Here is a 27,140-nt window from a genome sequence, read left to right on the forward strand (position 1 = left end):
GCCAGGGTCCAGGGTTCTGAAGGAAGGATGGGCATAATGCCCCATCCTCATCTTGAAGGAACTAAGGTTCCCAATGACCTGGTGCCCTCAGACCCAGGGGCCAAGGGATTCTAGATGCTCCCTCCTGCCAAGCCTGTACCTGAAGACCTGCGGTAGGCCGAGAGCAGCAGGGAGGCAGGGGACAGGAGGGGACAGGGCCAGGCGTGTGGCACGCGTACCCACGCTCACCCGCTCTGGCCCTGGCCCAGCAGCCTCCCAAGGCCAAGCCCAAGGTCACTCCTCAGTGAAGTCCCTGTCTATGTCCATGTAGGGTTCCTCAATGTAGCTGACAAGAGCGGAGGGTGACTGGCGGTCTGGGTTCAACAGGATGGACACAGTCTCTTTCCAGTATGAGAAGCTGATGCAGGAGCTCTGGGCAAAGAGAGAGGGGCTGTGGGGCGCCTGGAGAAACCAGGTCAAACCCAGCACCTGGCAGGGAGTGCCCTGGTAAGGGGACAAAGAGCCACCCATCACTGAGCCCGAGCAGGGACCACATACCCTGATGCCCCGCTGAGGGTCCCTTGGTCTGCTGCCCACGGCCCACCCACCACCCACTTGGGTGAGGCACTCACGTTCTCCAGGCAGGTGCTATCCTTGTCCTTGTGCAGGTAATGTTGCTGCCAAAAACGCAGCAGGTTGTGGAAGTTGTTGAGTAGGAAGCCGGGGTATTTCTTGCTGTGTTCCATCCGCTGCAGCAGCCGCAGGTACAGGGGCAGCCGCTCTTTCCGTCGGGCCAGCATCAGGATCACCAGGCTGGTGTTGAGGCAGCTGACATTCTCCTACAAAGCCCCAGGCCAGCTGGCTTAGGTACAGTGAGCCAAGGCAGGGAGAATGTACCAGGCCCAGACCCACAAGGGCCCTGGCAGAGTCCACAGGTCACATGCTGAGTTGCCACGGCACAAACCAGAGACGTCCAGGGAAAGGACCAACGCCAGCACTCTGCCCCAGCACCTTCCTGGTCCCCAGCCCACCCACAAGTCATCCCGCCCTGTGGGAACAACACCGGTCTAGCTTAGAGTCTGCTCCTCCTCCAGAATCTGCATTGTTTCTTCTTGGAAGCTTCCAGCTCCCGGACAGTGCCTCAGACACAGCTCTTTAACTTTCAATCAGCACTAGATGCGGAGCCTCAAGACAGAGAGTCTCGGTCTGTTAGTTCACTGCCTCCCCAGTCTCAACAAATACACGATAAAGAACAAAAAATACCCTTTGAGAAGTACCAGTATTACTCTGCTTTAGGAAAAAAAGCTGTAATACTTGGGAAAGGGACAGCTGCGGTTACTCAGAGGAAGGGGGAGTCAACCTCAGGTCCAAGCACAGCACGCAGGGTGAGGAGCGCACTGGCCAGGGGGTCAGACCCTCACCCGTCACTAACCTCAGAGGCTTGCTCTCTCCTCAGGCCTCGTCTGTAAAGTGGGGCACTGGTCCCTTACTGGAAAACATCCTATTAACTTGGAGGGTTTCTTAGTAGCCAAGAAATGGGCCTCGAGAGATACACCTCTAGGATGAGGGTGAGCGGTCTGCTCTGTTGGGCTCCACTGGATATGAGGGAAACTATTTCCAATCTCCCTTCTCCTACCATCTGCCAGGGCTTCTCACCTGGGTCAGCGTCTGCACGTGGATGATGTTGATGAGGCGGAAGAGGAAGGACATCTGTGTGGGCACCTGGGATATGTAGGCAAGGAGGCGGCACTCGGACAGGACCTCGGCCACTGGGAACAGAGGCAGGTGTGTGAGCAGTATGGCTTGGCCCACAAGCCTGCCTTCCAAGCCTCTAGTTTAGTTTCTCTTGGCTCCCTCTTGGGAGCCCCCCATTGTCAAGCAACTACAAAAAACGGCTGGTCACAGCAGGAACAAACCTCCAGCTGTCCTGCCACCCAGGCCAAGCCTGCATTCTCCTTAGAATCTGCACTAGAGTTCACCACTTTCTCTCCCTGAGGCCCTCCCCCAGGCACCCCCACCTGAGTCTGTCTCACCCCACAGTCCTAGTCCAGGAGAGCAAGGGTGTTTTGTTTTCTTGGTTTTTGTACTTTGCTGGCAGCAAAGGTTTCTCACCTTTATTAAAAGTGTGTATGTGCTCATTAAAGGAAACACAGATGACACAGAAAAGTAAAAGCAACAAAGAAAATCACCCAGAGTCACCACACTGACCCCAGTTATTTTGGCATCTGGGGCAGCTACTTTCAGTTATTCTTGTCTCCTTGCTAGAAGATGGATGTCAGATACCAGGGCAGCCACACTGCACCGATTTGCCTTAGCATTCTGACTTTTTCTTACCTTTCATGTCCACCTGGTTTTCAAACCGGTCCAGTGACAGAGTGACGCAGCGCACCAGCATGTTGGAGTCCACCAGCGAGCTGTTAATCTGTTTCAGGAACACCTGGAACTGGAGTAGAGACCAAGCTCAACCTGGAGGAAGTGCTCCTGCTGGACAACCACAGCACTGATCTACCCCAGCCCTGGGTTTCTAACAGGACGACGAAGTTCACCATAGCTGGGTGACCTGCCTTCACCACCTCCTAACAAGCAGGCCCAGCAGGAGCTCAACCCAGACCTTCTGACATCATGTCCAGCATTTTTTGCACAGAAGGATACTGGAATCCTCTCATTTTTAGTTCAACTAACCTGAGTGGGGTTCTGTGGTGAGAGCCTCATACACCAAGGCCATCGCCCTCGGCGGGCTCAGCCCGGTACCCTTCAAACTGTACCAGAGTTGTTTTCATCTCTCACCTAATCCTGCCCGCAACCTGCTCCCCTGTCTAGATTCTCATCTGAGGACGCTGGTGGTTCCAAGGGCAGGACCAGACCCCCCAGAGCTCACCAGGTGGTGGCAGCAAGTTGAGGGTATAGCCATGGCCTCTCTCACTGAAATTTAATGAATGTTGGCTGCAGACTGCACACTGACTCCCCACCAAGCTCCAATTTAAAACCAGCACCTGAAGGTACGCCAAGATAACTTTTGGCCAATGCAGCAGACCCATGGAGCCCCGGGTAGTCTTACCTTTGCATCAGTGTTGATGTACTTATTAAATCTCTTGAATGCATCAACGTTGAATTTCATCAGCTCCCCCAGGAGGTCAAAGTAACTCTGCAGCACATCCCTCGACTTGCACTCGCTGTCCACAATGCAGTACAGGATGTGCTGAGGAGTGGTGGGGGGAGACACAGTGAAGGCAGGAAAATGGCTGAGCCCCGGGCGAACAGGCAGATATAGCTGCTGCCCCTGGGCTGTGCTCATCTAAGCTGGTGACCGCCTGCCTCCCACCAGGGCTGGCACGAAGCTCAGACTATGTGACATTTGCTTCCAATATGCATCCAGGTTGACAGAACCTGCTCCCCTGTCTAGATTCTTATCTGAAGATGCTGGTGGTTCCAAGGGCAGGATCAGCCCCCACAAGCTCACCAAGCGGTGGGGGCAAGTTGAGGGTATACAGCCATGGCCTCTGTTGCTTGCCCAGGGCTCAGGCTGTCTCTGACCCTGCTCTGTGGTCACCCAGATGGCCAGGGCTTTCCAGCTTGCAGCAAAGGGAGCCGCTGCCAGATGTAACACTGGTTGCTGTCTGAGCACTGAGGCCACAAATGAAGCTCAGAGTTTAAGAGCACAGGACAATGGTTTGCAGTTGTGTTTATGAATGAAATTATTTAAGTAAAGTTTACACTAAAATCAATTTTTTAAAATCAAGAACCCAAAGCCTTGATAAAGTTTTCTATGACAGCACAAGTGTTTACATTTCCCTGAAATTACATTGATTTGGATCAGTTCTTTCCCACAGGATTTTAAAAGTCAATTTCTTATTTATAATTTAAAAAAACAAACAAACATATAGCTTTTGGCCATTTTGTCCCCACTCCCCCTTTGGTATATTTTGCTTCTTATGAAGGTCTTTTTTCAATAAAGGGAAAGTAACTTTTAATCAGAGGCAAACTATCCTCAGGGTTGAAAGGCCTTGGTGGGTGACTATAGGTTCTTATATCCGTCCATGGTCACCTCCCAAATCCCTCAATTCCCAATAATCACCCACGGAGACCCCATAATTGGAAACTTGAGGCAAATACGAGGGCAATCTGTGCTGGCATTTTAAAATAAAGGCATTGGTTGGCTCCCTCCTAGTTATCTAAGTCTCAGGACAGGAAAGCAATGCAAGGGGCTGGGGGGAGAATGGGATACCCGATACCCTGGCTCCTTCAGGCCATTACCTCCAGAAGGCCTCGCTTCAGCAGGAACATCTGGTCTGCATAGGAGGTGGTCCCTCGGAGGAAACTCTCCACAGCCCGGGCTTGCCAAAACCTGCGACCCAAATGTTGACCCCTGGCCCAGGTGGCTAAGGCTGCCCTCTTCTGGCCCATGTCCCATTCCCCCAGGGGTTGGGAGATGTGTGCTGCCTCTTGATTTATTTAACAGACATTTACTGAATATCTAAGCAGGCATCAGTCCTCATACTAGGTGCTGAGAATATAGCGTATTTGTGGAGCTGACAGTCCAGTGGGAATAGTCTTCTATTTGGTTCTCTCTGGAAGGAGGAGGTGACATGTAGATCAAAGGGCTGGCCCCATTGAGTCACATGAGAAAATGTGCACTAGGGTTTGTCCCCTCAGAACAAGAGGGCATGAAAAGACAATCTGGAATGTGTGAGGCAACCTGACAAACATACGCAGATAGGCCACTGAGCCCACTTCTGACGGCTGTCCTATAGGGATGGCAGATACTAACTGAGTGACCCTAGAAGACAGAGCTGGGACCCATGACCATGAGTCTGGACAAGACAGGCTGAGGTAACAGGAGCACATCTGAGCATGGAGCCGAGTGAGACTGTTCGCAACCCAGCCCTGAAGGAAATCCTCTCTCACTGGCTGTTCCTGCCCACAGCTCTCAAGACTCAGCTAGATGAGTCTAAGGAATGCTCAGAAGTGGTCCCTCTGTGCTCATCCCCAAGAGCCCAGCAGAGGAAGGGGTTTTTCTTTTGTCCCATTATAGCTCCTGGACAGGTTCTTGCTCTATACCTTCCCACACTGCATTGCAAAGGTCTTTCCATGCCTGCTTCCCACAACCCAGGGAACTCCACGTGGGGAGAGACTGAATCTCCTATTTCTTTTCCACCTGTCCAGTACCAGCACAGAACATGGGCTTGGTGAATGTTTGGTCAGTTCTCGAAACACACTGCTGATCAGCATTAGAAGCTAATACATGCCTGCGGAGTTGACATGTGGGGAGAGAGCAGCCAAGCCCCTTCCCCCGCAGAAAACAGAAGTCCAAAGTGAAAGTTGGTAACTAAAGGAGGTATATTGAACCCCTTGAGAAACACTTGGCTCCTGTGTGCCTCAGAAGCAGCAGGGGTCTGTCTCCAGACCTACCTGAATGATGACTCGGCTGGTTCCTTCTTCATGACCTGCAGCAGACGAGTTAATAAGCCCCTTTTCCCATCACAGACCAAACTCCTGAAATAAAATAGACAAGGACACTGGTGGCAGAACTGCAAGGCTGATAGGGGTGAACTTCCACCTGGCCAAAGGATCAATCTGGGGGCAATGGGGGTGGGTCTCTCTGCTAGCTTAGGTTGGGGGGACGTGGGGATATTTCCATGCCTGGAGGATGCCTTTCCTGTTCTAGCCAGGCCCAGAGCACCCCGAGGACTCCTGCATCTTAGAACTGAGGAGTCAAGTGTGTTCACACCTCACCTCTGCCCAGCCTTCCCTTTCCAGACTCACTGGCGAGTGATTAGAGGCTAGAAGCACCTTCAGAATCAGACAGGGCTCAGAACTGCTAGGGGGAGGTCTGTTTACAACAATAGTGGATTTGAAACAGTCTGCCAGATAGGGTGCAGCAGAGTGTACGCTGGGCCCCAGGTTGAGCTCCAGCTGGCCTTGGGCAGGTATCCTTGCCTCTGGGCCTGAGCTTGTTGGTCTAGGAAGCAGAAAGTGGATGAGGAAATAACTCGGGCCACATCATGGGGGCAGAGAAGGCCAAGCTGGCAGGAGTTTGCACCCTTAAACTGCCCCCTCAAATACAGCAGCTCTACTTTTATCCACTACAGCTATCAGGGAAGGGCTGTGTACAATTTCATCTGAACATAGAATTCTGTTGCCTTAAAAAAAAAAAAAAAAAAAAAAGTTGGGTAATTTTGATTCCTGTTGCTGGATATTCTTTTCCCTTGCTTGACCCTGAGAGCCTGCGGCCTCTTGCCCTGCTCTAAAATATGAAGTAAGCATAACCTGGGGAATAAGACTTGGCAGAAGGCAAGAAAGGAGCATGTCAGCAAAGTAAGTGACAAGAGAAGGATGCAGAACACATATGACCTTTGGCAGGTGACCTCCCTGAGCCCCTGCTCCCTCATCTGTAAGTGGAGCTGAAGATGGCACTTCGCTCTTAGGGCTGCTCTGAGGCTCCCGTGAGATGATAATGCAGTTAACGTGATAGTGCCTGGCACACAGGAGCCCTCAGGATATTGTAGCTACATGTGAGGGAAAAAGGACAACTATGTATACCTGTGTGTATCCATCGGTGAGCACCAGGGCTGTGTGTGTGTGGCAGGAAGAGTTAGGGGGGCCTGTGGGCCAAAGTTGCACTCCACCCACACTCACCTGTCAGTATTAAGGACAGCTTCTACTTCAGGGATATTGGCCTTGAGAGAGATGGCACTGAGTTCATTCAGCTCCTGGTTGTTGAGCAGCAGGTACTTGTTCCTGAAACAAGTAGGTGGGAGGGGGAATCTGAGAATTCCCCAGATACCTCCAAGGAGCCTTATTCTACAGGACGACACATGGCTCTCAGGCTGTGGGAGTCCACTTGACCCCTATCTTGCCCCTCTGACTGCCATATTCACTAACAAGGCCCCTTCCTTTGATATCTCCAGACTTTTCTTTTGGCCTGGATTTCTATTTGATTCTCAAAGGAACTTTCAATTCAGTAATATTCAAATCCAACTCATCATTTTACTTCTCAAACCTGGTCTTATCCGAGCATTCACACCAGGTCTCAGTCGACTGTAATACTCCCTTCACATCCAGGTGTGCCATCACTTGAGTCATGTGGACAGAACCAACTTCCTAAATGGCCTCCCCACAGGAATCGATTGCACACACAGCACTGAGGGTGTTCTTCAGAAAATGAAATGAGATCACATCATTTCCCTGTTAAAATTTTTTTTAAAGATTTATTTATTTATTTATACAAGCACTGGGTACAGTCAGAAGCGCAGGAGGGTGAGAGAATTCACCAGAGCCAGAGCGGGGAACAGAACAGGCAGAGTGATGAAATACACTGCTGAGGGGAGCAGCGGGAGTGGCAGGAGAGGTCTATCGAGCCATGTGGGACCCTCGCCGGTGGCCGGGGATCGAACTGGCGCTGCAGAGGCTGCGGGCAGCTTTGCAGCCCAGCGCTCAACAGCTGCGCTACCAGGGGAGGCCCCCCTGTTAAAAATGTTTTGCACTGCTTTAGAATACATAAAGCCCCAGTCTGAATGTGACCCACAAAGCCCTGTGGCCCAGCCACCAACCACCTTTGCAGCCTCACCCTGAGCCAAGCCCTCCTGAAACACATCAATGCTCACACTCACATTCCTGAATATGCCACACTCCCTCCTGCAGGGCCTCTACAAGCACCCTGGCTCTAGATAGAAAACTTATCCTCTCACTCTTCCTTTTTATGTAATTTACTATTAATGACCTTTCAGGTCTCAGTTGACAAGTTTCTCTGCAGGGAAGAGCTATTGACCACTGTGGTCAGGACCCCTATCAGATGTTCTTTCACAGAATCACACTCCTTTCCTCCTGAACACATTCTCCATTTGCCACAATGCAATCAGTGGTGTCAGTGAACTCATGAATGTGCTCTTCCCTTCCCCTCCTCCTGTGAGCAGGGGTCATGGCTGTTTTCTCTCATCACTGTCTCCCCTGTGTTCAGCACAGTGCCTGGCACATACAAGTGCTCAGATTTAAGAATCTCACAAAAACCAGGGGCCTACATGCTCAGGAAAAAAGTACACATTCATAACATACTGATACTGTTTTCAAGAAGGTTCAATTACTTTCTGGAAGCCACTCTAAAGCCTCAGAAAACCTCTCAAAGAAGATGATCAACATGATCCAACTGAATGCTGCCAAGAAGCCCCTGGGTCCACATTTGTCCTCAGGCAAATGTTAGCTTGTAAAATGTTTCAAACAAATTTAAACCAGTATAAGTATCAGGATCTTTCACACATATCCTAACTGCTGGCTTTCCACAGGGAAAATATTCAAAAGCTATACAACATTGGACCCAGCTCCCTGGATGTCAACAGTTGGCAGGAGCTAAGCAGTAGCTCATCAAGATTCCCAGCACACTGTCTTCCCAAGGTCATGGGCAGCTGCCATTCACCCCTCTCTGGTACGGTTTTCCTTATTGCAGAAAATTACTCTTCTGTACATTCTCCACTGAAGGTTGAAAAATTAAAAATGAGAGGGCAGAATGCACTTCAAAAAACTGAGAGAGCACATCTAGTGCAGACGAAGAACACTCCATGTGTTCAATAAACAAACTCAGTTCTCACTGAGTCCTATGACTCACCAGCTTTCCATTTCTGGTTTCAAGGGGTGGGTGATGGCATAAAGGAAGGGCTGGGCAAATGGCAGTTCTCATGACAGTAACCAGAAATGCGCCACACATGACACCAAGATGACCATGGCTCTCATAGCATCCCGGTTCTCTTGCTGAGCTGATGTCAGCACGGACTGAGAGAAGTGACAGGAGCACAACTCCCTTTCCAGGGATATCTTATACTTACTCGTGGTGGTCGCTGAAACTCTGGAGAAGCCTCAAAAACTGAATCTTCAAGGTGATGTCCTAAAATACAGGTGCATCCTTGATGTTAAAACCATAGTCACAATGTTTCAAAAGAAAGCAAAAACAGTCTGGTGAGAGCCTGGGCACGTGTCTCTGCTTCTCTGAGCCTCTGTCCTCATGCACAATGGTTTTCAGTCAGAAAACCATCTGTCAACTTCTACATCTGGCCAACAGCAGATTAAGCTAACAGAGACCCTTCCTGCCAAATACACAAACCCAACATTCTCCATAAAAAATAAGCAGAATTCTTTTACATATGAGGCTAAGTTCATAAGAAAGAAAGGAATATCTACAGGAATCAGAAATGAAGACAGGATCGAATTCAGGAGTTCAGGGCAGTAGGCATAGGGCTAAGGATGAATAGTTCCAGGTGGAGTGAAGAGAAATGAGACACATGGGAGAATTCAACCTTCTACAGGGATCAGACAGAGCCTGGGGCCTGGTAAGGCCTGGGGTGTACACATTTGGTGAAAGAATGGCTAGAAAAACCCAATCTACCAGCCCAGGGAGCTGGCAAAGAAGACCTGCCAGGGTGCTGCTGGTGGTTGGAGGGGAGCTCCAAGGGGCAGCAGGGCCCTGAGCTCACACTACCAGAGCAGCAGGATCAAGACACTAAACATGCAACCGTGCCCCGGGACAGTCATATGCCATGAAGAACCTGGCAGACAAAAGCAAAGTGCTCTGCAGAAATACTTTCAGGGCCCATGCTACATGGGTAGTCTCAGGGAAAACAAGTCCCCTGAAGGTGACCCCTCCATGAACATTACAAAACATAAGGCAATCCTCCACCCAGAGTTAAGTCTCAAGACACAAACACAAGTATTAGTACCCCCTAACAATCTGAAAGAGACCATAAATAAAAAGTATGTTACAAATGATTAAAGAAATATAATGCAATGGAAAAATAAAACACTCGCACAAAGAATAAAACATTAATATAAAGTCCAAGCAGCTTATGACAAAGCCAGATAGAATGTCTAAAAATGCAGACTATCGCTACTTGAAATACTACACAGATGGGCTGAAATGTCAAAGAGAAAAATGGTGAACTGGAAGATAAAGCACCAAGCAAAGTGCTAAGAGAGCGCCAAGCTCAGGGAGGGCGCAGGACCCTGGACACTGAGAGCAGTGCAGCACTTTGAGATCAGAGCACTTTCTCCCCATGCTGGTGGCTGAGCCCCCACACAGTCTGTGAGGTCAGCAGGCCAGGGGTTGTGAGCTTCCTTTTGCAAGAAACAGAGGTGCAGAGATTTAGTGACTTGCTCAAGCTCTCAACAAACTGAGAGGCACAAGAGGCCTTCAACTCCCCAGTTCAGTGCTCTCTGTACGGCACTGAGACAGGTAGAGGTGAGCCCTTGATCCCTTAAAAAAGGAAAGCATTCTAAACTTTTATTGATGCAAATCACTGTTGGTGCATGTTTCTAAAAGGTGAATGCATATTACAATGGGGTAGAGGACAAACTAAGGAAAACTTGCTGCTGGGTAGTAGAGTGGGCGGTTGTTCCTGGGGGGCAGTGAGCTCCCCATCTTAGCAGTGTACAAGGGGAAACTTAGCTGGAGGACCTCAAAGGGATTTCTACATAGGTGGAGGGCTGTAGTCACATTCTTCCTCAAGGGAGCTTCCAACTATGGGATAAGCAGCCATGACTTTCAGTGTCTGCTCTACTCTCCAAGAATGAGATTTCAAAAGGTTAACACAGCAGGTCTTGAAAAACTACTCTTGGTAATTAAAGCCCCAACAGCCCCCAGACTCCCTTGCTTACCGGACTACAGTCACAGTTCTGGTTGTGACCATGGAGGACAAGGGTAGATGCTGAATGCTTCCTCCAAATCAACTTGTCAAACAAATTATTGAGTCCAGGGATCAACTTGAACTCTGCAATCATTCTGTGAACCTGGATGGAGGTAGGAATGCAAAGACATTAAGACAAATGCCCTGTAGAGATCTAAGCACATACAACAATCTTCAGGACAAAGAAAGCAACAGTCAGCAGGGAGTATTGATGTTTTTTTTTTTTTTTTTTTTTTTTTTTAAAGATTTATTTATTTATTTATCCATTCATTCGTTTATTTAATTATACAAGTACTGGGTACAGTCAGAAGTGCGGGAGGGTGAGAGAATTCACCAGAGTCAGAGCGGGGAGCAGAACAGGCAGAAGGACCGAAGTACACTGCTGAGGGGAGCAGCGGGAGGCAGGAGAGGTCTGCCCGCCATGTGGGACCCTCCTCTGGTGGCCAGGGAGCAGCCGGGGATTGAACTGGTGCTGCAGAGGCTGCGGGCAGCTTCGCAGCCCAGTGCTCAACCGCTGTGCCACCGGAGAGGCCCAGTATTGATGTTTAAAGAAAATATCCATGCATCCCCTAACCCCTCAATACCACCTTCCACTACACACAAGTATATATTTTTCTTTTAAAGATTTATTTATTTATGCATACAAGAACTGGGGTGTAAGCCAGAGGTTTGGAGGGTGAGAGGATTCAACAGAGAACAGGGAGCAGAGCAGGCAGATCTACTGAAACACACTGCTGAGGGAAGCAGTGAGCAAAGAAGGAGAGGTCTGCTGTATCATATGGATTGCTCCCTGGCTGGCTGGGGACTGAACTTGTGCTGCAGTGGCTGGCAATAGCTTCATAGTGCTGTCTTTATCCCTGTGCCACCAGGGAGCCCCGCTTCCTAGTCCTCACGATAATCCTGCACATCTATTACATAATAGGTCCCATTTAAAGAACATGAGTTTTGTATTCAGATAGTCCTGGACTGTACCCTTAGCTCCACTATGTATAAATTTTGTAATCTTAAGCACATTCCTTAACCTTTCTAGCTTGTTCTCTTTATATACCATTAAAATAAAGATACCGGTGTCCCTCAGGCTTCACACTATGATAAATTTCAATTGGAGGTAAGATAAAAATATAAAAAATAAAATTCTAAAAAATCCCAGAAAAATCTACACAAAGACTTTAAAAAGAATGATGAAAGAGTGAGAAAGACTTTCTCAAGTATTATGCTAAACCTAGAAACCAAAAGAGCAGGCTCTGCTGAATTCAAACACACCAATCTTTTAAAGTTCTGCATGGCAAAACTCACAATAAGCAAAATCACAAATAAGACAAATGGACAAAATATTGGCAATCTTATGTCACAGGCAAAAGGCTAATTTCTTTGATAAGGAATCCTAAAAATCTCTTACACAAAAAGATCAGCCCTACAGAAAAAATGGGTGAAGGGTATAGACAGGACAGAGATTAAAACAAACAAACAAAAAAATTAAGTTATTAAATATATAAAAAATGGTCAGCTTCACTCAAAATATTAAGAGAAGTTACAATACAAACAAATTTTCACTTTTTCAGGTAAGAAGAAAAATTTTCTGACATTGATGAGCTGGGCATCAGGCACACAATGCTGCTGGAGGCCATATCAACTGTACCTGTCCAGTCTGGCAAGATCTCTAAAAATCACAAATGCATGGTCCTGCTGACTAGCAATTCTACTTTTAGGAATTTGTTCTAAGACAGATCTACATGAATACTAAATGACATGTACACAAAATTACTCATAACCTATACTTCCATCAATGGGTATTAGTTGCATAATTACCATGCATCCATTCAATGGCAAACAAGCACCAATAAAAAAGCACCCAGGTCTTACATGTAATGAATTGACATTCACAGGATGGAATATTAAGAAAGTGATTGTGTATATGCTGTATTACTACTGACAACACTAAAAAACAAGGGAGAATTATATATATTTGCTTTTTAAGTATCAAATGTCTTTAGAAGGATACAAAGCAACTGGTAAAATGGGATACTTTGTGGAGGAAGAAGAACATTCAGAATGGGGGGAGAGAGGCTTCAGTGATTCTTATTTATCCCTTTTAATTTTGAACAGTGGGAATTATTTCCTACTAAAAACAGGTTATGTTTTTACATAACAATACTAATCTACTACTATCTCTTCTCAGGATTGTTTTAAGAATAAAGTCCCGAGCATCCCCACTATACAAGGGGAAAGTTCAGCAGAACAAGTCTAAGGCAAGGTCAGAGGTGGAATGTCATCCTAGCTCAGCTGGTCTGATCCTAAAGCCTGCCCTTCTCCATCCCACCGCTGGCATGCATTTGCCTTGGGAGATGAGAACTTCAAGTTCTGCGACTCTGGACAATATTCTTTATACTCAAGTTCCTTCACAGAAAATGAGGGATAATAGAGCTGTTGAAAGAACTCTATGAGGTAATGTGGGAGAAATTTGGGCATGACTTAAAGGGAGTGCTAAAAAAGAGAAAAAAATGACTGCTATACTCATATTTTCATTAGCACCAAAGGGATGGAACTTGCGGCACTTGGGAAATGTTGCTAGTCTAGTGATTTCAATTTACCCAAGACTGACCAGAGAACTTGGCCCAACTACACAAGAATAAGGCACTTTAAGAGGAAGATGTCCCAGTCTAGGTGGGCGTGTAAATCCACACAGCCACAGTGGTTGGACACCAAAGGGGCTCAGTAAGAGCTGACCGTGTTAGTCAGATTAACACTGGTTCTCAGTCAGGCAGGATTCTGAAGCTCATAAGTTCCTCCCAAGGAGGGAAGCTGCTCTGTAATCACGGTTTAAAGACCACCATGATTCACAGAAACTTGGTAAGAGGAGACTGAAGAAGCAGGGGACTGATGTACTGAGGGGATATGAAAGAGGAGACAGGAGGAAAGAGTAAATATTGGCTCTACTAATGTCGGGTGAATAAGAGGCATGAGTGTTTTGGGCTTTTTGTTTTGTTTTGCATTTTAAAAGGACAAGTTTATTAAGGAAAGGAAAAAGGAAAAAAGGAGGCACCTGCATAGACACAGGAGGGCAGAGAGCTACTACTGCTGCTGCTTTTGAAAGGGAAAATTTTGTTAAAAGAGACGCTGCATAAACACAGGCAGACAGTCTTGGGATAAGAACAGTCTCAGAGCTTTTATGTGCTTTTGTTTACTCAATTATCAAAGAGGGGAGAGAGGGAATCACCACCTGTTGTTTAACTTAAATCAAGAAAATTAAAATATGAATATAAAAGTAGCTCAAAGGTGAAGGCAACTCAACACATGTAAGACATCACAACTATTATTTTTGTAACAAATCTATTCCATGTGGAAGGTAGGCACTCCAACACTGTGGTTGTCAGGTTGGGATCCCAACCATCTGTTTATGACCCACAAAGCTGTATCTTTTAGCCCTCTCTCCAAAGTCCAGGTGTAGGTAATTCAAGTGCCAATTCTAACAGACACCTCAAACCTAACTTGTTTAAACTGAACTTCTCACTGGCAGTCTTAACCATCACATTAAATGGCACGTCCATCCTCCCATTTACTTAGGTTGAAACCTTGGAAGGAGTTAAACCATCTTAACCACTCTCTCTCTCTCATGCCCACATCCAAACAATCTTTGTTCTACCTTCAAAATATATCCAGAATGCAAGCACATCTCACCACTCCGACCACCACCATGTTGGTCCTAGCTATTGTCCTCTTTTTCACAGCAGTCAGAGAAATGACTTCCCATTTCACTCAGAGAAAAATACTAGAGTAGGGGCCTCCCTAATGGCCTAGGGGTTAAGTCTCACCTCTACCACCGCTACAGCCTGAGTTCCATCCCGAGCCAGGGAGCTAACCCACATGGTGCAGCAGACTTCTATCTCACTTGCTGCTCCCCTTACCAGTATACTTCAGTAGATCTGCCTGTTCTGCCCCCCCTCTGTCTCTGGTGAATGCTCACCCCCTGCATGTCTGGCCTGCACCCCAGTTCCTCTACACACAAAAAAGTGTAATTAAATTAAAATTAAAAAAAACAAAAACCACCAAAGTACTTAGAATGGTCTATGAAAAAGCCTGATGCTATCCGCCCCTGGGTCCCTTAGCCCTTCCTCTCCTGATGCTGGCTTCAGTCCACCCCTAAGCTTGGTTACTGCTCCATCAACCCACCAGGTATGCGCTCACCTTAGGGGTGTGCTCCCTCTACCTGGCAGGCCATCTGGGGATAATCATGCGTAGCTTCCTCACTTTCTTCCAGACATTGTCATACCAAACATCATTTGGTCAGTGAGTCTTTTCCCTGGCTACCCTATCTAAAACTGTACTTCACTTATAATGGGGATGGCTGTGCCTATCCCCCATCAAGTTATGACAGTCCAGTATCAAACTCAAAAAGGCACTCAAGGACTACTGCACACCCCCTTCTTCCCCCACATCTAGCTTCATCTCTAGATTTTCCCAGCTATCAGGAGAGTGCTACTTCTCAATCTTGAAGAGTGTTGCATACTTCCTGAATCTTCTTTTGCCCTCTGTAGGTTACAGGCCCTTGCTCCTCCCTCTGGGAAATGCTTCAAGTTTCAGGCAATCCCAGAACATACAGAGCTCCCCTGCAGCTGCCTGGTTTTCATAAGCCAACATTGCTCATAAGCCAACATTACCCTGAGCCCGCACCAGATGGGCAACATATCCAGTGCATCTGCAGGACACTTGTCTTGCTAGTCACCAATGTTTTATTCTTCACATGTCAGGTAACATGGCTAAGCTGCCACTCTCATCCTGAATACCAATATTCTGCCTAGAAATGCTGCCCACAGCAAGGTATAGTAGAAAGACTACAAGTTCTGGAATCAGACTGGCTTTCTTATGTACAAAACAGAAATAAGGAAAACTACCCCTAAGCTTTGTGGGGTTTGAGTGAGAGCCATTCTAAGAAGCAGCCAAATGGAGTATTTGGCATACTACAAGCATCCAGGCAGCATCTGCTCCTGCATCCCCCTGTTCTGAGACAACGGGGGAGGCCCACCTGGTTTCGCTGACGCCCCATCAGTAGCACGCAGAGAACATACAGCACTTCCAGTTTGTACATGATCTCATGCATTATCTTCATTGACTGGGGTAGCTGAGTCCTAGTTGAAGTGTGAGGCAGGCCATTCTCCTCAGAAGCCCCTGGAGGATGGAACACAATGGAGGCTGAGACAGCCACCAGGATAGAGGAATGAGTCATTTCTTGCGAGGAAACATGTTTCTGCCTCTAAACCTACTCTGAACAGACTGAGATAACAGAGCCATTAGCTTGGGCTCAGAGCTTGTAACAAAGTCATTCAAAGCCATACAACTCCCCTCAGGCTCTTAGGGGCCAGGCAAGCTTAGAAACTTAGAAAAAATTATTCTGCAGTTCTACCTAGCTCATCAACTTTAATAAAAATATTCTGACACAGTCAGTACAGTAACATAATCTATCCCCTCCTCCCATAGTTCTTCTCCTGTCACTTATCAGACCCCCAAGAGTGCCCAGATATGTCTAGCTGGGAAAGTACACCAAACTCTCTTATGGTTACAAATGAGTACTTGGTCCCACCACCTAGAATTCACAAGGGGGAGACTGTTGAAAGACTGAGAGGGATGGATACTTTTTGAAGATTTCCCTCTGACTTTTCAAAGAACCATTTAAAGTTTTCTAGGGTTTAACTTTCTAAGACAGACTGGGTATCATACATACTACTTGTGATACAGATGAACAAACACATTACATACTAGCAGATATCATTATGCCCAAACAATAGCAGAAGCTAATAACTTGGCATGTACCAGGCATTGTGATTTGGGATTTAGGCAACCATTTTATTTAATCTACTATAGAGTTAACAAGAAAGTCTCAGTGGGTCATGCAGGTATGGTGGAGTGTATACTTGGGCAGGCGGCAGAGCAAAGTGGTAAGACTGAGGCTCTGAAGTGGTAAGGCTCTGAAGTGAAAATTTGCTGGCTACCTGACACTGGGTAAGCCACCTCATCACCTGCCTTAGAGAGTGCTGTAAAACAGGAATAATGGTACTAGTATTATAGCAGACTGCTGGGTATACTGTGAAGATTGAATGAGAACACAAGAAAAGCCCCATATCTGCTCAGAAAGTTTTACTTTTAGGTGTTTATTGTTTTGTAAGGGCACTGGTCAGTGTCAGGAGGCCTTAGAAGAGTTCTAGCCCCTCAGTTTTCCTTAGCTTTAAGATGAAAGGATAAATCATTAACTATTAAAGGTCCTTTCAAGTTCCTATTGGATAATGCCCTAGAGGCCTTTTGCAAAGGTCAGAAAAACTGATAGAGTAGCAGTCATCAGATATATACAGGTAAGGCATATGCAGAAGTCTTGGTGTTTTCTGCATTGTGATCACTTGATAGAAGAACCTAACTTACTCCACCCTACAAACTTGCAACTACTTTTTTCAGCCATGGTATGTCACTAATATAAATTTACACTAATATTAAATCACAACCCAGGAAAACAACAGTTTGGGGAATGAAGCACTGAGAGAGTGTAGAGAACTACTAAGAGGATCGACTCTGGAGCCAGCTCTCCGGATCTGAACACAAGCTCTACCTTTCACTAGGTAGGTGGCCTTGGGAAAATTTATTGATTTCTCTATGCTTCAGTATCCCTCTTCATCTAGATGATGACCACCCACTGAGTATGCTTGCTATCCAGATCATATTAAATGCTGTGCTTAAGAAGGTCCCATTAATAATGGTATCCTGTATAACTTAATTACTGCAAAACTGGAAAAAAAAAAAAGTTCAGGAAACCTTATCCAGTTTGCTACTAAGACTTCCTTGGGGTCTTAAAAATGCTAACAATACACACGCTAATTAACAAAAGAATGGGGAGATTTCCAAGGCAGAGTCACTGGACTCTTCCAAAGATTACTAAGAAATAGGTCAATAAGACAAACCTTGAAAGTGGTGAAACAGAAATCAAAAAGGGGAGAGCCACAGAACTGGCCCAGCAAGATATTTATCTTTAGATATTTATGAAGAAATGAGATTTAAAAAACACACATACAAACAACCCAGAGATTGATGGAGCTATAACAAGTGTTTTAATATGACACTAAGACTGGAAGGGTCAATGGCACCACCTACTGGTCACCTAACATTAAAAGGCCCCAAATAAGTCCATTCGATTTACCCCACTTTGGAGAAATTTTAAAAGCTGGAAGATAGAAACTACTTAGAGCAGCAGGATAGTTCTTCTCTCCTTGTGATGTCATAGTCCCTTGAGGTCTGAAGTCACCATGCTATTTTTCTCTTCCCATTTTTCTACTTTAAAAAGTTTCCACAGTTTGATTTTTTTTTTTTTTTAAGCTATCTGGATCAGTCAACCAGGAGAGCTATAAAAGAACTTTTACTTTTTCAGCAAGTGGCACTGTGGCTTTGATAGGATTTGTATTTTTGGCCTCTGCTGGCTTCTATAGGTACTGAGACTTGCAGTAGAGATCAGCAAGGTGTTAGAGGGGCCTGGATAGATCTGGTCACTATCATGAATGTGGGGTGGGGGTTGGGAAGTGGGATGAAACCCAGTTCATATTTGCGGCACAACTATATCCTTCCTTTCTAGGGTCTCAGGTCTGAGAGCTGGCAGTCTATCTGTTGGCAGCATAATGAACAAGGTCAATACCAGTTGAGGAGATCCCTGTTAAGCTTTCTGCCTCATCTGGTATGAAATCCAGCTGTCAGGCACCACTAATTACTGGTGAATGTTCTACTGCTTTTGACAATGCCTAGAGGCATAAACTGCCCCAAAGTCTGATTCAATTAAATTTAAGCAGGGCTATTTTTTTTTTTTTTTTTTGAGATTGAGATATGTTTTGATGTCAGAAGAGCTCTTAACTGTCTTTTTCCTGGATTTTCGCTGGTGAAATAACTGACGTGTGGTTTAGTTTTTTGTTCTTAATTAAGGAGCTAACAGGTTCCTTTTATTTGCTTAGCACCAGAATCTACACTGTTTTTGAGAATGCCTTTAGCCTTGACCGTCCCAACATTTATCACCTATTATCTCTCCCGCTGGCAAAAATCTCAGTGCCACTATTCTGAGCAAGGATGGTAGTCTCCAGTCTTCACAGTTTGCCAGTCCCTGCATAGAACTTCTCTCCTCCAAGTGAGATGGAGCAAGGGCAAAAGGGGTCACAGAATTCTTGGCCTGCCAGACATTGGGTAGAGCTTCCATACCACTGTACAGAGTAGGAGAGGAGACCCTGGCATTACGCTAAATGAAACAAGTCAGAGGAGAAATACTGCATGCTATCATATGTGGCATTTAACAAAGCCAAACTCAAAGAAACAGTAGAGTGGTGGGTGGTTAACTAGGAGTTGGTGGGGGTGGGGGTTAGATACTGCTCAAAGGGTATACAAACTTCCACTTATATGTTTTGAGAATCCAATGTGTAGCATGGTGATCATAGGTAATAAGACTGTATTACATACCTAAATGTTGCATGACAGTAAATCTTAAGTGTTCTCACCACAAAAAAGAAATGGTAATTATGTGGCAGGATACAGATGTTAGTTAGCTAATGCTACGGTAGTAATTATTTTACAAAGCACAAATGCACAAATCAAAAATTTGTTGTATACTTTAAATATAAACAATATTATATGTCAATTATATCTTAATAAAGTTGGGGGGGGGGAAGCCCCTGACTTCTTGGCCATATTCATTAAGAATTTAGCCTCTTCAACTCAGAGCTGGAGAGCATAAGAGGAGCTGGCAGCCTGTTCCCTCAGTGAGATAGGGTACTCCTTGTGTAGGGGCTGGGGAAGAGGAAGCCCTATCTTTTTGGCCACACCTGCCCCAAGTAGAACTTCAATCAAGCATGACTTCAAGTATCATAAACTCTGCTTTTGCAGTGTTTCAGATTTCTTGAAGAAATGTTTATTTCCTGTATGCTTCAAATAACTTCCCTAGAATTGATTGCTATAGTTTATAGGTTTTGTCAATAGTTTCACCAGAGAACAGGTCCACAAAGCACTACATATTGCTATCCTGGAATAGAATATCTACCTACCCCCCATCATTTCATCTACATGATCACAGACACTTTCCGGGTTCATACAATCTGACCCCATCCTCCTGGCCTGAATCAAATGCTTCAGGGTTGAGCACCTCACTTAATAATAGGCTGAAGTCCTTTACCAAGAAGCTGGAATTGAGATTAGGAATTTTCTCATTTACTATGAAGGCTAATCATCAGAACACAAAAAAACGGGAGGCTAAAAAATGTGTAGGAAAAGAAAGACCTCTTTGGGTTCTTGAGAATACTCTGGTTACTTATTCCAGTCGGTTTCTAAAGCACTGCAACAAAGCCCTTCTCCCAGCAATCAGGTTCCTCTCAAGGGTGTTCAAAGAGTTTTCCATCACTACCTGTCAAAAGTTTTAACAATCATGATCTTGGACTGTCCTCAAGAAAATTCTGTTTTAATAAGCAAATTTCAAATAAGGCTTGAAAAAAAAGTCAAGAATGATTTCAAAAGCCCAAGGAAACACACCCCAAGTACCTTGATTATGCTCGGATTCCTCATTAGCCACTCGCATCAGGGCATCTAGCACCAAAGCATTGTCTAGCCACGTGTACCACTCCTCCAACTCCTGAAGGAAGCTGGCTGTGCCCGTTGATTCTGATACCTTTCGAGTTGCCAGTTTGCAAAGCCTCTCAACAAAGCCAGGGATGCTGAGGAGGGCCGCTGCCAAGGAGAGAAGAGAGGGAATTTTCAAATCAGAGACCAACAAACAACCTGCTCCTCATCTGCAGGATTCTTTCTTTTTCTTTTTTTAAAGATTTATTTATTTATTTATACAAGCACTGGGTACAGTCAGAAGCGCAGGAGGGTAAGAGAATTCACCAGAGCCAGAGTGGGGAGCAGAACAGACTGATGAAATACACTGCTGAGAGGAGCAGCAGGTGCAACAGGAGAGGTCTGTGCGCCATGTGGGACCCTCGCCTGTGGCCGGGGATGGAACCGAGGCTGCAGGCAGCTACGCAGCCCAGCGCTCAACTGCTGCGCCACCGGGGAGGCCCATCTGCAGGATTCTTAATCAGACTTCAGCTAATCAGAACTTCCCTTTAAAATGAAATATTAAGCTAAGGTATGACAGTAATCAAGTTCTAAAACAAGTTCACTTTTCAGCAAGTACAGGAAAACAGGCATTTTCATATTTACACATGGGAATTAATATTTGTAATAATATTTAATATGCATTAAATCTGTGTCTCAGAACCAGGAGGTCCATTTCTGAGAAATGAAAACCAGTGCCCAAACAATACATGTAAAGACGTGTTCATAATAGCACTATTAACAATAGCCAAAAGGTAGAAACAACCCAAAAGTCCATCAATGGATGAATGGATAAACAAACTGTGGTATACAGATACAATAAATATTCAGCTATAAAAAGAAATGAAATATTGACGTGCTATAATGGTTTTGAACCTCAAAAACATCATGCTAGGCGAAAGATGCAAGATACATGATACCAGCTTATATCATTCCATTTACATAAAACATCCAGGACAGGCAAACCCACAGAAACAGAAAGCAGGTGGGTTGTCACAGGATGGGGGAACAGGAAATAATGGCTTAAATATGTATGGGGTTTCCCATCAGGGTTATGAAAATGTTCTGGAGCTGGATGGAGATGATAGCTGCACAAAATGTAGATACACTAAATGCTACTGCATTGTTCACTTTAAATGGTTAGTTTTGTTGTGTGATTTTTATCTCAATTAAAAGCATTAGGTTGAGAGGGTGCTTTTTTTGAAAATACCATTTTTCACTTGTCAGCTTGACAAATGTCAACTAGTTTTAAAAGTACTTAAAAGAATGTATGAAGGTTAGAAGAACCAGTAATTTCTTTGGAGCATTATTTTATCAAGATCTATCAAAGCTTAAAAGGCAGATATCCAGCACATCAAACAAGGTGGTTGTTTGTAGAAATAAGAGACTTGAGGACCACCCTGGTGTTGCAGGGGTTGAATCTCAGTACTATGAAGTTATTGGCAGCCACTGCAGCATAAGTTCAATCCTCCGCCAGGGAGCTGACCCACATGGCGCAGCAGATATCTCTTGTCTTGCCCGCTGCTCCCCTCAGCAATGTATTTCTTTAGTCAGTCCTCCTGTTCTGCTCCACACTCTGTCTCTGGTGAGTCCTCTCAAGCCCCTGCACCTCTGGCTTATACCCCAGTTCTTGTATGCATAAATAAAGTAAATCTTAAAAAAAAGAGAAATAAACCAAATTTCTCTCCATAGAGGACTGGCTAACTTAAGTATGGTATACCTATATATTTGAATACTAAGTAACTGAAAAGAGGAATCCCTTAATTCTGTAGGTACTGGAAGAGACTGCTGTATAAGAAAAAGAGAAAAGAGCAAGGCAGACTGGTACAAAGAAGGAGAAGTCAATTTCTCTCTCTCCCCCTCCTTCACTCCAGTGATCGGACACGTATAGGTTATCTCTGAAGGGACACGTGAGAAACTAGTAATAGCTTACAATGAGGAGGGAGGGAAACAAACTTTGTACTGTACACCTGCTGTTCCTTTTGGATTTTCTAATAGTCTTAGATATGTATTACTTTTTTCCAAAAATAAATAAGAGTTTGGATTCGACCGGAAAATCTTCACAAAGCTGGATTTTTAGTCTTATACCTCTTATCTCCAGGGTAAATAGTTCTAGTTTCTTGAAGTGTTCCTTACAAAACAGTTCCTACGCCCTAGTCTTTTCACTGCACACTTAACACAGGCCTTCAGACGTGACCGCCCATCATTCAGTGTTCTCAGACTGGATTCCCACCCCAGAGATTCCTACGCTTTTGTGAGACACACATCTGCTAAAAAGCTGATGAAGGTTATAAGCAAGCCCCCACAAAAAAAAAATGACTGCTCCAATTATTCTCACCAACTTACACACATTCTCAGGGACCTGGCACCCCAATACTGTACAGTTTTTTAAATTCCACAGCCTTGTGAGTAGCTATCACACACTGATGATTATGTTAAACTGGCTCACAACTAAACACCCATGACTTCCAAGGATTTTTGTAAAACATCTCTTCTCTCCTTTTATTTGTGAAAACATTAATGTCTCCCAAATCCTCCTGTGAAGTTTCCTCTCACAGCTTAGGCCCAGCTTTCCAGCTTTCTGAGATGATTCTGAATTCCATCCTAACTTACATTCTGCATTTGTCAGTTCCTCTTGGCTTGGTATCATCTATAAAATAATTATCACACCAGTGGCTTCATCTACATCTCTGACTTGAGTGATTTTGTTTCCACCTGAATCAATAGAAGTGACAAGTGGCAGTCCCGAGAAACCCAACTGGCAGTCTCAGACACTTTTATTAACTGAGGTCTAGGAAGACAGTATAAATCATTTCATTCAAGAAAATTAACTCAGTCAGAGTTTATTAAAAACAAAACATTCTGGTAATATCCTATACACATCAGCTTTCCATAATGAACATATTATGTTCATCCAAATTCATACACTGAAGCCCTAATCCACAATATGAATGTATTTGGAGACAGGACCTTTAAGGAGGTTTGGTGTCCTTATACAAGAAAGATGACCTACCAGAGCTCTTTGTAGAAAGGTCACTATCTACAAGCCAGGAAAAGAGGCCTCACCAGAAACAATGCTAATGGTACCTTGATCCTGGATCTGTAGCTTTAGAACTGAGAGGAAAATATCTGTTGTTTAAGCCACGGTCCTGCACAACATCATGTGCTAAAATACAACATTTAATAAAGCTTTATTACAAAAGCTACAAGGAGACATTATCACATGTAGAATATCTTATGTGTTAGCCACACACGTCTGACAGTTGACCCTAGACATTTTATAAAGACATTTTAAATCTCCCAAATCAAACAAAACTTGGATTAACTTGGATTAACTCTCACTTAAAAAAAAAAAAAATCAACTGACTAGAATACCTTGTTCCCCAAAGAATGATGGATATGCTGGCTTTATTAAGGTGAACTTACAAACAGGCACATAAAGGTAATTGATGCTAAAGTATGAAAACAATCTGCTAAAAAAGATCCCTTCACGGAAAAATAAGACAAAAATTATTTAGAGCCTCAGCACACACACGTATCCAATACTGAACTTTGATGACCCTCAGTGTCATAAGCTAAGTGTACTAAGTGTGCAATGGAATGCCAATCTCTATTTTACAGGGCTGCCTGGAGGATTAAACAAAATCACTTCCAGATAAAGCAGTTAGTTCAATGTTTGCCATACAGCAGGAGCTTAACCAATACAAGTATTTGTTAGTGTATGTGTGTGTTAAAACAGCTTTGAGGTGTAATTTAGTTATAATCAAATTAGCATGTTTTTAAGAATGTGTACCTTAGATTACTAAAGTGAGCACTACTCAAAAGTTGTAAGAAAGGAGGAATGGGGGAAGAAAAGCCTATACAGACCTCGGATCTATGACCTCAGGAAGAAAGACGAGCCTAGAGGGAGTACCACTAACCTGGAGTCCAGAGAATTCTTACAATTCTGCTTTTACATACAATTCAAACATGTAAAATTATATTTCAACCTACAATACCATCAGGACTGCTGAGCACTCATAATTAAAACTAGAACGTTAACAGAGCTCATGGAAGACCATACTCATATTCAGTATTTAGAAGGAAGGCTGCCATGTAGTACCTAGGAATTCTGCAAACTAGGCCTGGGAATACATACATCCAGTCAACTGGATTAGAAACAGAGTATTGTTTTTAAAGAATTACCAGGCCTTAGGACAATCATAGTTTCCTACTCCTGCTTTTTAAAGATAAATTAATTTACCTTGACTTCATTTCCTCCCTCTCCACCTTAATACAAACCAGTAACATAAATACACAATTCTGCATTTTCCTTTTTACCATTAAGATATCTTGGAAATTTCTGTATATCAGTATATAAGATTTCCTTCTTTAAAAAAAAAAAAAAAACCACAATTTTCTATTATATAGAATCTCCAAAAGTGGTCTCTTGTTGATAAACATTTAGATGGTTCCAGTTTTTTGTTATTGCAATGTTTGCAATGAATAATGTATATATATATCCTCTATTTTATGTGTGTGTATATTTGTACACACTTTTGATACATACATGTCGAAATGTCCAAAAACAACTCAGTGGATAAAAAGATAGGTATTTGTAATTCTAAAAAAAAAAAAAAAGGTTCTTAACTTTTTTGAGGTTCTGGATCCATTTAAAAAATCTGATAAAGGTTATGGACTTGGCTCCCCAAAATAAAGAACAGCTATCCATACACAAATTTTACATACTCTAAGTGGACCTGAGGATCTCTCACATGGATCAATCTGTTGAGATAATGAAAGAGGAGATGATTTAGGAAGGATCCAGAGCTATAATTTCAAAATTCTGAGAACTGAGAGGCTTTACCTTGGTTGATTTCAGCTGCAGAAGGCCCCAAGCTCAAGCTCTTCTTCTGCTGAGCATTTTTGGCAAGAAGTGTATGCTTGTCATCATTCCCAGTATCCATCTCTGAAATGGTGACAGCCAGAATCCGGCAGAAATTAGCAAGCTGTTGCTGATCAAAATTGGATACTAAGGAACTTAGATTGGGGACTTCGTCTAGTCGGATCATTTCCTACAAAAGATACAAATAAATAATCTACATTGTCAATTCATTCAAGATTGGATGTGACCTTCTTTTGCATTCCCCTAAGAATGGGACTTGGTAGCTAGATCTCTGAAGTTCAAGCCCCAGCTCTGCAATTTGCAGCTGCGCAATCTTAGTAAGATTTGGAACTTCTGTTTGCTTATCGGTCAAATGGAACTAACCTACTTCATAAGACTAGTCTGGATTAAATCCTTTGAGCACTACTGTTCTTATTCTCTACACTTGCACAGGTGACTCATTTTATCTATAACAAAAATGCCCACCACTCAAATTTATCAATCATAGCTGCCATTCTTGCTATAGATTTTTTAAAGAAATATTTCAAAAACAGATAAAGGGCACTGTGTATCCCACCCAGTTGCATCCCTTTCTCTCTCCCTAGAGGTAACCAGTATTTTGAACATTACATTTATTATTATTCCTACAAATATTTACAAATATTTCCACAAAATATATATGGTATTGTTCTACATACACAGTGTGAACAACATACTTTACTTCTCAGTCAATACTGAGATACATTCATTTACACAAGTAGCTCTAGTTCATTCATTTTTCAATATTTTACTCTAAATTTAACCATTATACATAAGCTTAGGTGAATTATAATTTTTCACTATTAAAACAATGTTGCAATGAACATTCTTATAGGTCCCTCCTCATGTACATGCACCTGCCCAATGATCTAGAGTGACAGTATTCTTGATTTTCATAGAAATATTTCCAAAGTTTCAACCTTAAGTTTGATGTCTGCTGTCAGTTGTGATATAGGTCCTATATTATATATTAGGTCAAGGAACTTTACTTGTATTCCAAGCTTTTACCATAAATTAATATAGAATTTTATCAAATACTTCTGTTATTTGGTTATAGGCTTTGTTTTTTTTCCTTCCTTAATCTGCAAATGTTGTTTATTAAATCAGCTTCTCTCCTTTTGAAACATCCTTACATTCCTCAGATAATACCTGCTTGACCCTTCATCCCACTAATTTACTTAACTTCCAGTGGACTAGGGATTTCTCTATCATTGCCCCTATCACATGATCTTGTAATTATCTGTGCCTGCATCTATTTCCCAAATAAACTGATAATAACTTGAGGGCTGGGAAGAATGTGTCTTAGCTTCTCTCCAGATCCTCAATGCAAAAGACTGGACAGTGAGGATGAATAAGTGAATGATTCCCAGAAGCCCTCAAGAATCCCATACCTTTTATTTATCTGATAATGAAGGACAGGAGTTTGCTGTGAAGGCATTTAAAGTGCTGCTTCAGCCTTTGCCCTCCCTTCCCCAGTGTTGAAACAATAAACATTTGCTATTGTTATTACTGACTTTCAGCTCATCAATTCCTCTTGCCCTAACTCAGTGTCCAGGTCAAAAACCAGTCCCAACACCTTTGTATTACATTTTCATTTAATATTTAACATATACAACATACCATAAAACATGTAAGCCTTTCCTATTACATTTCCCTGCCTCTCAGCCAGAAAACATCACTATCCTGCCTGAATTTTGTTTCTTAGTCCTTTGCCGCTAAAAAATGTTTTATCATACGTATGATGTACATTCATTTTTGCCTTTTATAAAAATAATTATGATATTCAGTCTTCTCAAACTGACTTCTGCAGTAATTTCTACAATTTAGGTATGCTGATGCCTATAGCGACTTCATTCATTTCCAATACATTATAATATTTCATTATGTGAATAGAGTACATTTATCAATTCTCCTACTGATAGGTCGTAGACCTAGTTTCAGTTTTTTGCCCCGAAACAACGATGCTATAAATGTTCTTATGTTTCTTG

The 27,140-nt window shown here is 43.7% G+C and overlaps 1 protein-coding gene across 2 annotated transcripts in view; it reads right to left on the minus strand.

Moving 5' to 3' along the window:
- Nucleotides 1–273: 273 nt before the first annotated feature.
- The window catches only part of TRPC4AP (transient receptor potential cation channel subfamily C member 4 associated protein), a gene marked incomplete at both ends in the record, with an annotated part of 55,627 nt that continues 28,760 nt past the window's right edge, over nt 274–27,140 (minus strand). The window contains 13 exons of one of the 2 annotated variants that reach the window (XM_084247874.1): nt 274–411; nt 612–818; nt 1,636–1,748; nt 2,314–2,422; nt 3,038–3,178; nt 4,234–4,324; nt 5,389–5,472; nt 6,616–6,717; nt 8,796–8,854; nt 10,618–10,749; nt 15,670–15,812; nt 20,193–20,378; nt 25,096–25,303. In XM_084247874.1, the coding sequence (XP_084104000.1) occupies nt 274–411; nt 612–818; nt 1,636–1,748; nt 2,314–2,422; nt 3,038–3,178; nt 4,234–4,324; nt 5,389–5,472; nt 6,616–6,717; nt 8,796–8,854; nt 10,618–10,749; nt 15,670–15,812; nt 20,193–20,378; nt 25,096–25,303 (1,713 nt within the window). Of the gene's footprint in view, nt 412–611; nt 819–1,635; nt 1,749–2,313; nt 2,423–3,037; nt 3,179–4,233; nt 4,325–5,388; nt 5,473–6,615; nt 6,718–8,795; nt 8,855–10,617; nt 10,750–15,669; nt 15,837–20,192; nt 20,379–25,095; nt 25,304–27,140 lie in introns of both variants that reach the window. The other variant, XM_084247873.1, reaches the window with a different exon arrangement.

Source organism: Talpa europaea (assembly GCF_964194135.1).
Source record: "Talpa europaea genome assembly, chromosome: 11".
Lineage (NCBI taxonomy): Eukaryota > Metazoa > Chordata > Mammalia > Eulipotyphla > Talpidae > Talpa > Talpa europaea.